The following is a 12,388-nucleotide window of genomic DNA, read 5'->3' on the forward strand; positions in this document are numbered from 1 at the left end:
TATTATTGTAATATTTTTCTATATAAAATACCCGTAGAAGAATATAGTTTGTAATTGCTCATTTAAGTTGGTACACCACATCAATTGACTAAACAGTAAAAGCATGATAAATACATATATCTAAATATTGTTACAATAGGTATATTTCATATGTTTTGAGTAATAAACACATGTTTCAATGAAAAAAAGGTCAAACCATAACTATAACCAAAGACAACTAAACAAAAGAATCAAATATTAAGCTCTGGGACAATAGTTTGAAATTACTGCTTAATTAGCATAGAAAATCTTCTAGTAGATTATCATCAATTACCTTAATTGTTAGAGAAAGAATAAACTAAACAAATTAATAACTAAGAAACCTTTAGTATGCACATGGAAATTGATTTGTTACAAGTCATGTGCATTGGTTTCCCTGGTAGGAAGTTAGTACATATATCAGTATTCACAACCTTATCAATTTAACTTAAACACTATTCACTTAGAAATCACTCATTAGTTCTTTTATTAGAAATATAAGAGTCATATATTTTTCAATTTAATATCTTATGTTTTTATAATTACTTATATATTTTTCAACTAAAACATCGTTTTGTAATTCGAAAAAAAAAAAAAAAAACTTAACTCCGTTAAGCTATTTTAACGGCGGACTACTTTACAAAAAAAAAATGACCAGTTCGGATTATTATCGGCCAATAACTGACTTGGGATTATTATCAGCCATATTGAGTTAGGTGGGATTATTTATTTCGAATTCGTCTATTTAAAACCGTATTTCGATATATTAAAACCAGAAAGTACATAGTTTATTGACAAATATTGACTAAAAGTCAAATAAGTCAAACTTTATGTAAAATCTAACTAAACCTAAGTTTGAGGTTAAATAAGGTGATAACCGAATATTAGTTAGTTTACTCCTAGTTCGTTGCATTTGATAAGCAAAAGCCTTACATTCCACCTAGTTCTTGAGTTAAATAATGGGGTTTGCTACCCAACTAGTAAAAGTCGGTTTAAAACCAAAATGTGACATAAAAAGTTTTATGTTGTTTATGGAAGATGAATCTGAAGTTGCATTGATTTTCATGAAAAATGAATTATTTTTTTTGCCTATAGTATATTTTTGAACATGGATTGTTAAATGTATATTGTGACTTGTAAATGACTAATATCACCTATGAAATGTGTTTGATTGAAAATCCCAGTAGACCTCTATAGATGATCTAGCTTTGTTTGACTTTAAATGGTCAAACTGATAAATTGTTAGTCAATTTGACCAACTAGTGTTTTGGAAAGTTCTAATGTAAAACCAGTGGCGGAGCTTGAACGAAAACTTGGCGGAGGCTGGATTTTTAAAATCTAAATCGGTGGGGATTGGGCTCTTAAAAATCCAATATTTTACACTACAAATATATTTTTTTTCAAAAATTTTCGGTAAAATTTAACACTACGAGCGAAAAACAGGCGGAGGCCGGGGCATCGCAGGCCCCAAAGAAGCTCACCAATGTGTAAAACGGTTTTTCAAACAAAAAAAATAAAAATTTGGCCAATAAAGTGTTGAAGTTGATAATAATAGTGATGACGAGTCAAATGATTTAGTGATTCTTAAATTTGGAATTCATTTGGAACATGTATGTAAGTTTAGTGAGATTTATACCGGTCACGATTAGTATAATTGCTCTATATCTAACTAATTTGGTGAAATTTGACTAGATATACAAAAGTTCGTCGAAATGATGAAGACACCATGTTCATTGAATTATACGTTGTTGTATAAAGTTAGAAAGACACGAGGTTTGGTACTTTGATAGTAAGAAAATCACCTAGCAAATCCAAAGTGAGCACGTGTTGTTTAAAATGAGAGTGTACATCTAAAGTACGTGTTTAAATGTTAGACATCATTCGAATGAAATATCACATTTATAACTTATAAAAAGCTAATGATATTATCAAGAGATATGAAATGGTGTTTTGTTATGTTTACATAGCTATGTGTTGGCTGTTAACTAACTTAGCGCATTCGTGTTTCCAATGTAAAATGGTTATTTAAGAGATTAGGAAATATGATAATTTGTTCATAGCGAGATAGATGATATGTGTGAACCTAATAACTAACAAAAGGATCAAAAGATAATTTGAGATTTTTCAAATGAGCAGGAAGTTGGATTATACAATCATTGAAAGGCGACATTAAGCCTATGCATAAAAATACCCATACATACACAATCAACAAAATACACCAATATCATTCAACATAAGCACATGAAAACCTAAAATTTTCAACATAAAACATGATTTGATACTCATCCAATTACCCTGAGTTATCTACCATAAACAAACACTAAATGACCAGCCACTTATATTCATTCAACCATGGGCAAGCAATTAATCAAAATAAAATGCTTATGTTAATACAAAATGGAAGAACAAACATAAAGTATGGGTGATGTATGTTAGTTATTCACCTTTTATAAAATTATAAAATAATCAACAAATTAATTATTTTATTTTGGACAACCATAAAATAATAAAGTCTTGAACAGATCTAGTAGCCTCTAGAGTTGACTTTCAAATTCTGTCGGTTTTCAAGAAAGTTTCACCTAAAACAAGTTACATATAAAAACAAAAAAGTATATAATTTACCATTTACCACTATTATTTACAAAATTTTCTCTTTCACAAAAAACACTATTCTTTTTCTTTTCTTTTTAACCCTTTGACTTTCTATCTTTTACACTTTTAACCCAAATTTTTTATCTTTTACACTTTTAACCTTATAGTTTTCATCTTTTACGTATTTGTCATAAACTTTTTCTATTTCCACTTTTAACTTTGGTCTCATATACTTTACATCTCTTACAAGTTTGTTATTTTACGATTCGTTCTAGATCTTTGTGAGTTACACGCTGCAACACACGCGTGTAGTTCACCATTTTTACGTCTATTTCTTACGGTTTAACAGCTCACTTGAAACTCGCGAATCTTAAGTCGGCTTAGTTATTATTTTCTATGTTTTACCTTTTCAGTCTAATTTTTGTAAGTTAACACATTGTAACGTGCGTGATTCATCATTTTTACGTTTACTTTTTGTTCAGCTTAACAGTCCCGCTGCAAAGCACGGATCATAAATCAGTAAAACTATATTTATCTTAGATAAGCAGAAGAGTAAATTTTTGTATTTATTAACAGTCCCGCTGCAAAGCACGGATCATAAATCAGTAAAACTATATTTATCTTAGATAAGCAAAAGAGTAAATTTTTGTATTTATTAACAGTCCCGCTGCAAAGCACGGATCATAAATCAGTAAAACTATATTTATCTTAGATAAGCAGAAGAGTAAATTTTTGTATTTATTAAAAAAAATCCCCATATAAGATAAATTTGTAGTCAATGTCCTAATTACAATTACATATTATTCAAATTGGAGAAGCCATGATTTTTCCAAATTCCAATCACTATTACATCAGTAGATTGCAAAAAAAATCTCAGAGAATATGTAACACAACTTTTTAAAATACTTTTCAATAATATAATAAAACTTTACCAAATCCATACAGATCCTATTACAAGAATATTAAATATATTCTAAAAATGAATAAAATATATTTGTGGTGCACAACTACACATAAATAAATACAAAAGACTGTTACATTTGTTACATTCATTTATTCAGTTAGTTCACAGATACAGATCTGTAACACAATCACAATGGAGGGTGAGGTTAACAACTTAATATTTGTATGGGCAACAGCCCTGATCTCCCTTTACTACTGCAACAAGATCACCAACTTGATCGCACCCGGGACAAAGCGCCTAAGCGCTTTCGTCCCAGTAATATGCATCTTCTTCTATCTCCCGATTCGTCTCACCACGGTCCATCTCGCTGGCACAACCTCCTTCTTCATCACCTGGCTTGCCAACTTTAAACTTATTCTTTTCGCCTTCGATAAAGGCCCGTTGTATTCGAACCCGCCTCTTCCTGTGTCTAAATTCATCCTTACTGCTTGTGTACCGATAAAACTGCGATCTAAAGACGGAGGTTCTAAGTCGGGAAGCAAGTCGCCGATCAATTACTCGCTTAAGTTTGTGGTGTTTCTTTTGTTGCTTAAGGTGTATAATTATGAGGAGTACTTGCATCCTCTTGTTAAGATGGCTTTGTTTTGTGTTCATATTTATGTGGTGTTGGATGTGGGATTGGCTATGGTTGCTTATGCGGCTCGAGCTGTCGTTGGATTTGAGCTCGAGCCGCAGTTTGATGAGCCGTACCTGGCTACATCCCTACAGGATTTTTGGGGAAAGAGGTGGAATCTTATGGTCACAGGTATTGTATACTTTTTTTTTTCTACTTTTTTAAAATGTAATAAATTTTTAAAAATAAATACACCACAACCCGCATAGTAGACTACAGGATTTGTATCATTAACCATTGGGTTGGTGACAGGTATACTGCATCCTACGGTGTACCTGCCCGTCCGGTCAATCTCGGGCAGGTATTTGACCAAAAAGTGGGCCCCATTTCCCGCGGTTATGGCAACATTCATTGTATCCGGGTTGATGCACGAATTAATATTTTATTACATTGGGCGATTGAAGCCCACGGGGGAAGTCACGTGGTTCTTCGTGATCCATGGTTTGTTGGCGGGGGTGGAGGTGGTGGGGAAAAGGATGTTGGGTGGGAGATTGCGTGTGCCAGCGGTTGTTTCGGGTCCGTTGGCGTTGGGATTGGTGGTTTCCACCAGCTTCTGGTTGTTTTTTCCGCCGTTCTTGCGGTGCAATACGGAAGTCCGGTCGTGTAAAGAGTTCATGGCATTTTTGGAACTTGTGGTTCGTCGACGATTTGTTGCCCCAAATGACGTTTCTTGCCCGTACTATTGAGGATAAACGTTCAAGGTTTGGAAGGCATATACGAGTATTGGATCTAACAATTGGTTTGGTTGCGTTCATACCAGCACTAATGCATTGGAGTCCGTCTAAAAATTGGTATCATCGAAACTTTTGTATTACATTATTTTTGTAATATACATTTGGGTATAAAATTACTTCTTTAGATCAAATACCTGTTGTTTTGGCAACAAACTAGTTTTGTTTAGGATAAAAGATCAAATACGTGTTGTTTTGGCAACAAACTAGTTTTGTTTAGGATAAAAAAAGATAGATCAACAAATGTTCTTGATGATCTAAATCTCAGTATAATCGAATCATATTTATTATAACTAAATTATTGGTGGATAACAAATAACATGCTTATAAAATATTCTTTTTTTTAACGGCAAGGAACGATGAGCCAACCACCGTGACACCGGGCGTTGTGGCCAAGGTCGACTACTCGACCGCGGCCAGCTCCTTGGCTCTCCCAGATGCGCGGAAACCCGACCTCCACCCGCCCGAAGGCACAAAAGTGGAATAATCAGTAAAACCTTGTCTCCCATCCAAGACGAACCGACGTCACCCGTATTCGCCCTGATCACCTAGATGGCGCTAAAAATAATGGGGAGAGTGAAAGTGAAACGTGGGTCACAATGATAACAAGTCTTTCCACAACCCCTCCACTAGTACCTCATTGGCTATAAAAATATTCTTTTTAACTCAAATTGAATTCTAAATGGGAAATACTTGCAGAAGCAACAAAAACGTGGAATGTGATATTTGTTCGTTGATAATGACTGCATCGTCTATTTGACTTTCAAAATTTATTTTTTTATAAATAAACAACTAACAACATTTTTTTACTCATATATATCATCTAATAAACTAAAGTTACTTGTAGAGATTTGAATTTATGTAAGGTAATAACTAACTCCACTAGTTCCACTAGACCACAAGACCGTAGCAAAATCATTAACACCGCTAAACACTTATGGATCATTAACACCACTAAACTTAACCATATATTGTTCACAAACAATTCATCCATTTCGTAGAACTAAAGAGTCATAACTCATAACTAATGATTTTGAAATTAGTTAATAAAATATACATTTGGGTATAAAATTACTTCTTTAGATCAAATACCAGTTGTTTTGGCAACAAACTAGTTTTGTTTAGGATAAAAGATCAAATACCTGTTGTTTTGGCAACAAACTAGTTTTGTTTAGGATAAAAAAAAAAAAAAAAAGATAGATCAACAAATGTTCTTGATGATCTAAATCTCAGTATAATCAAATCATATTTATTATAACTAAATTATTGGTGGATAACAAATAACATGCTTATAAAATATTCTTTTTTTGAACGGCAAGGAACAACGTGCCAACTATCGTGACACCAGACGTTGTGGCCAATTAAGGTCGACTACTCGACCGCAGCCAGCCCCTTGGCTCTCCCAGATGAGCGGAAATCCGACCTTCACCCGCCCGAAGGCACGACAGTGAAATAATCTATAAAACCTGGTCTCTCATCCAAGACGAACCGGCGCCGCCCGTATTTGCCCCTTCACCTGGATGCCGCAGAAAATAATAGGAAGAGTGATAATCGAACCTGGGTAAACACCAAATCTTTCCCCAACCACTCCCTCATTACCTATAAAATATTCTTTTAAACTCAAATTGAATTCTAAATGGGAAATACTTGCAGAAGCAACAAAAACGTGGAATGTGATATTTGTTCGTTGATAATGACTGCATCGTCGACTTTTTCAAATTCTTTTACAAATAAAACATCTAGCAACATTTTTTTACTCATATATATTATCATCTAATAAACTAAAGTTACTTGTAGAGATTTGAATTTATGTAAGGTAATCACTAATTCCACTAGACCTAAAGACCGTAGCAAAATCATTAACACCACTAAACTTAACCATCTATTGTTCACAAACAATTCATGCATTTCGTAGAACTAAAGAGTCATCACTAGTGATTTTGAAATTATTTAATAACAAGAGTCGGATATAAGTTTGGTCTAAAGATAAATCTAAAAAAAAAAAAGAGTCGGATAGTGTTTGGTCTAAAGTTAGGGACTAAAAAGAGTCGGATAGTGTTTGGTCTGAAAAAAAAGAGGGCATGGAATGCAATATTCTGAGTGAATAAAAAAACGGTGTTTGATAATGCAAAAAATGGTATTTGATGGTCAATGGAATGGAAGCATTCTATTTCTTTAATCATTATCTCACTAATAGATTTAAATAGTTTTTATCCTCATCGTTTAAAAAAGCTTTACAATATATTGCAATTTGTTTATTAGACATTTTTAGTTTTGAACACAGAATATTACATTATGTACATAACTAAAATAGGATTCCAATACGTCTTAATTCTATCATCTTTTAAGTAAGATTGTATTATTAATTTTTGATTAAAATAGAGTTACAATACGTCTTAGTCCTACCATATTTTCATAGGTAAATAGTATATCAAAGTTTATTTAAAAAAAATATCTTAACGACTATATTGTTAACCGATTATATTATTGTTACTCAACATTTGCAATACATGGGTTTATTCAATCCATGGAGTGCAAAACACGAGTTCTTTTAAAGATATAAGTTTTTTATTTACTTAGTTTTTTATTTACTTAGTAGTGTATTCAGAGCGTTTGGTTCCAAAAGGAATGATGTCTGAATGGTTCAAATTGTGAATGAAGCTGAATGATTCAGACATAGATGTCTGATTCCGTCAGATCTTAACCATTCAGATCCGAATAAACCAAACAGGCCTAACCCGTAAACCTTTTTAAGTAATTCATCCATCGAGAAACATTCGTGCATTCTATATTTAATTTTCATAGCTGAATTATTTATTATTATAATAATAAGTATTTAGTTTTTGATATTGCTACAAGTTCAATACATACTTTATAGTTATGTATACATTTTGTATTAGCTCTTGTATAAAATGAAAGTTTAAAATATTCAAAAACAATTAAGAGGCATTTTCGTGTTTGCTACTTACTTTACTTTTGGCTCCAACCACAAATGGAGTAAAGATGGTTCACGTGACTCTGACTGCCAGCCAATTCTACAAAATCAAGAGAGACGGACCCTGCAAACACCACCCAAAAACCAAGGAGATTCCAGCCGTCACTTTTTTTTTAACGGCGTACGGTTATGATGATGCTAACCGGGTTAGTAGTTAATGTGTTAGTATCACCAAGTTAATATTAAAATCCGCCATGCCTGGATCCAGACTTCCAAGAGCTTCCCACCTCCCCCTTAACCACTAGGCCAAGAAACAGTTACTTTCTACTTGTGATCTATTTTTCGCTGAAAATCATCTAGCCCTTGAACAAAAATGAAAGCCGGCCCCACCCTCGTGTACGTGACCGTCCGAACCCACAATCGGATTCATCAAAACGGACGGTCATCCGAACTCGTGTTTTTTGTTAACTATGCATACCATTTGTTTTTTCTTTACTTACACAGTTACACATGTACATGTTATTGGTAAATGTATTGTGTAGTTTGAAAATGCACATGTTTAGTTTGAAATATAGCTTGATGTTATTAATAATACAAATGTTTAGGTGTTTCCTACATATGTGTTAGTTGAAATCGTATGGTGATGTTATTGAAATGGTACATAACAACTCAAAACAATATTAACAGAATAACAATGTACGTATACGTGTGGCTAGGCAATAATTAAAAAAAACTAGTAATCGAAAATTACCCATGTTCATATTGTCGATACACAAGTGTAAAAATATTTGTCGAAATCATAAGATATGAGAGAGCAGTGACGGATCTAACCCAAAAATTCAAGGGTATCTCAAATATTTTTTTTTAGGATCGGCCCAATCGAGTGTATCCTTTGTATAAAATCTAAAAAAAAATACACTATATAGACAGAGCTAAGAGGTAGCATGGGCTACCCTGCGAGAGAGGGGATATGAAAGATTATTAACTAATTGAAAAATATAACTAGTTCATAAATAATCATTATATTAATTTTATTTATTTTTGTTTTAAAATAAAAAAATGATTCAATTTATCATCTAAATTGACATTTCATCTCTTCATACATATCACAAACAAAGGACAATTTAATGTGATAGAGATGATGTGAGCAACCCAAGGAAGACTAGGGAGATTTAATGTAGTGAAACTTATTGAAGCATTAAGTTAGAGTAACTCATATTTTCAGAGTTTCAGCACTTATAAAAATCCCTGCATCAAGATCTAGAATAAATATTTGTTTTGCTTTTATACTTTTATTTCTAGCAATCAACACATAAATTCCCAGCCGTTGGATCAGCTTTGGCAAATGGTTATGAAGTCATTGCACCCCACAGATCATTTTTTTATATAAATCAAGTAATCAACATCTACACTCTACACCATCAAAGGGGAAAAACACTTCATTTCACTTGTGAACATTTGTTAGTTATGGGATCAAAAATATTGATGTGCTTGGTGCTACTAAGTCTAATCATGAGTTCTCGGAGTCTCGGGTGCTCAAGCGACTACGGCGGAGATTGCAGGAGCTGTATCTCGAACGCAATGAGTAGAGATTGCCCAAAGTGTTTCCCGATAATGAGGTGCATGGCGCGATGCTTGTGGAGTAACAACCCAAAGTCCAAGTGTGTGAAACAGTGCGATTGCAACGTTGGTTCTTATCCAAGGCTTTTGGATTGTAAGAGTTGCTTGTCTCGTTGTAAATGTAATTGTGGTGCCTACTAATGTTCGTGTGCTTGTGTTTTAATTTCGTTTTTAAGTTCGTCCGTCCTGTCTGTATTGTAGTTGTAGTTTAATGGAAATTTGAATAAGTACCTAGCTTCCATGTCGCATATTCTTCATGTTAAATTGGGCTAGACACTAAGCATTGACCAAGAACACATACATGCATGTGCTTGGTTCCGGTTCAGGCCATAACCACATACCTTTACTCAGTGGTGGACCCATGATTTTCTTTTTCATGTGGACGATTGTTTGGATTAACTTTTAGCTTATAAATAACACTATTTTTTTCCTTTAGAGACGGTTGCCCCCCATGGCTTCTACATAGGTCTGCCACCGCCTTTACTCACCAACTGATCCGTGTTCGGTCATACAAGGCTGATGTATGACCTAGTTCTAGATGGGTTGAAGCATCCTCCTATCTAGGTGTGTTTCCTTAACATCTTGTTCGTCTTAGAATATCACAAACAATTTTGTACAACTTCATATATAGCTTTTGCACACACTTTTTCTTCCATCTATACACTTAGTGCTTACTTTGTATTAATAGCTTCTACAATTAGTGTTGACTCACAAAGCACTACAACAGAATCAATCCCGAACACTTTTGGGGCACTCACTGGATCAAACGGAGTACTCTGAGAGTAACCCAGGTCCACCACCAATTCCGGGAAAAATTTTGGTATTAAACTTACTATATGATCGCATCAACCTTGTACAAAATTTTGGTATTAAACTTAAAAAACCCTAAACTTAAAATACTTCAAAAAAGATTAATAATTTCTTTAAAAATCCTTCTTTTCACAATTTTCTTAGGGTCTGTTTGGTATGTGGTAATGAAATGTAGAAGGTAATGGAATAGTTCACTACCATTCCATGTTTTGGTTGGTTACCATGTGGAATAGATTGAATTATCATCGTGTATTATTTGGTAGGCAAGAAAAAAAACAGAAGGAATAAAATCGGCGGTGAGTGTTGGTAGTGGTTGATGGCGGTGATTGTGGGTGGTGATAGGTGGTGGCGGCGGCGGCTGTGGTTGGTGGTGGCGAGTTGCGAGTGGCGGCGGCGGCGGTGGGCGTCGATGGTGGGTGGTGGCGACGATGATGAGTTGTGGTGTTGTTAATGAGGGGTGTAAAAAGGTTTGAATGAAAAAAAAATATGGGGGGATGGAATGATTTTGAGGGAATGAAATGCGTTATGTAATAGGTGATTTCATTCCATTGGTCAACCAAACTCTTTTCTTCATTCCATCGTAATGGTCCATTACATTTTGCCTTTCATTCCTGCATACTAAACGCTACCTTATACTGTATGGGGCAAATTGGCGTGTCCGGATATGTTCCTGACCCGATCAGCCGGGCCACCTAATTCGACATTATGACATTACTTCTTCAGATAACATAGATAACATAGGCTGATTGGGGCTTGCAATTGGGCTGAGAAAAAAAGGTTAAGTGCCGAACCCCATGGGCTGGACATTAAATGTTATATTGTTAGAGCATTCCAATCCGTTCTACATGTTTTATGTGAGTGAGATTTGCATATTATTAAAGGTGGATATGAGTGAATGAGAGAGAAAATATTACTTTTTGTTTATATACGAGTTTATGCAGACCCGTGCGTTGTGGCGGGCATGTTTATTATAAAAGTTGTGAAAGTATGATTTTAGTGTTGGTAAAAAAACAAATCGCATCGCAAATTACATTTTTTATTAAACGAAAACATAAAAAGAAGTGGGGTATTTGCAATAGCAAAATTTTAGAAGAACTAAAAAAATAATTTCGATTGGCTAAAAAAAGTGACTTTTACATACAGATCCACATATACTAAAATTGTAGGGTAATAACATAAGATAGGCAAAGATTTAGCATATCGATGCAGTTACGGAAGCATTCAAATGGCTCAAGAACAATTAGTTATCAAAGACGATAAAAAACGAATCAAAAGGTTCCCAGAACAATATTCTTTCAATTCAAAATCAATCAAAAACTAAAACTAAAAATGTTCATCAACACCTCTATTTATACTAGACCCTAATAAACTTAGAGATAAACATAAATATAAAAGATAAAACATAAAACAAACTTTTAAAATTCAAAAAAGAAGATAGCCCTGCATTATTGTAACACCCAAAAAATAGACTAAGTTTACTTTTTTTAATTGAACGTTGGCATGCTTTGGCTAAAACCAAAAATTCAAGTGTTATACATAAGAGGTAAATTAAGGCACATGAACTCATCACATTTGGATAGAAATATATCTATTCATTAAACGTTTAACCGGTGGGTTGCGTTCATTGTTTGACTATTCTGGTTAATTTAACTTTCATTGTTAGTTTCTTCATTACAAACATTACATATCATCATTCATCAATAAACCAAAAAATCAGTAGAGATTCTTACTGATCAATAGAAAAGAATTTACGGTTTCCACTTTCCAGCAACGCCATTTAATTCCCTATGGTTTGCGATAATTGTTAAAAGGGCATCTGGTCAGGTTATCTATTGAATTCACATCATGCCACACAAAAGAATACATTTAATAATATTTTTTTATTTCTAATTTTGTAATGGAGACCAAAACGGAATCTTCGTCAATAAAAGATCATCAACCAAGATAATAATGAATGAACAAAAAATTAGTTGTTTTAAAAGAAAAAACAACATTAAACAAAACAAAAATCACAGTGTTTGCAAAACAAATTGACCATCATGAGTTATTCACTTTAACCATACAAATAGATCAACATGAATTCACACATTATTCTGAGACTCTAC

The 12,388-nt window shown here is 33.7% G+C and overlaps 2 protein-coding genes across 2 annotated transcripts; both read left to right on the plus strand.

Moving 5' to 3' along the window:
- Positions 1 to 3,651: 3,651 nt before the first annotated feature.
- On the plus strand, positions 3,652 to 5,052 carry LOC110910727 (acyl-CoA--sterol O-acyltransferase 1). The gene is made up of 2 exons (XM_022155327.2): positions 3,652 to 4,319; positions 4,440 to 5,052. The coding sequence occupies exons 1-2, from the start codon at positions 3,707 to 3,709 to the stop codon at positions 4,871 to 4,873; spliced, it is 1,047 nt and encodes a 348-aa protein (XP_022011019.1). The 5' UTR covers positions 3,652 to 3,706; the 3' UTR covers positions 4,874 to 5,052.
- Positions 5,053 to 9,074: 4,022 nt separating this feature from the next.
- LOC110914790 lies at positions 9,075 to 9,714 on the plus strand. The gene has a single exon (XM_022159510.2). It carries the CDS (start codon positions 9,321 to 9,323, stop codon positions 9,612 to 9,614), a length of 294 nt encoding a protein of 97 aa, XP_022015202.1. The 5' UTR covers positions 9,075 to 9,320; the 3' UTR covers positions 9,615 to 9,714.
- Positions 9,715 to 12,388: the final 2,674 nt, after the last annotated feature.

Source organism: Helianthus annuus, chromosome 15 (genome assembly GCF_002127325.2).
Source record: "Helianthus annuus cultivar XRQ/B chromosome 15, HanXRQr2.0-SUNRISE, whole genome shotgun sequence".
Lineage (NCBI taxonomy): Eukaryota > Viridiplantae > Streptophyta > Magnoliopsida > Asterales > Asteraceae > Helianthus > Helianthus annuus.

Bases quoted from the DNA above. Each gene is read 5' to 3' on its own strand.
- LOC110910727 (XM_022155327.2), top strand. From the start codon at position 3,707: ATGGAGGGTGAGGTTAACAACTTAATATTTGTATGGGCAACAGCCCTG. The intron at 4,320-4,439 runs GTATTGTATACT...GGTTGGTGACAG, and splicing joins GTGGAATCTTATGGTCACAG to GTATACTGCATCCTACGGTG.
- LOC110914790 (XM_022159510.2), top strand. From the start codon at position 9,321: ATGGGATCAAAAATATTGATGTGCTTGGTGCTACTAAGTCTAATCATG.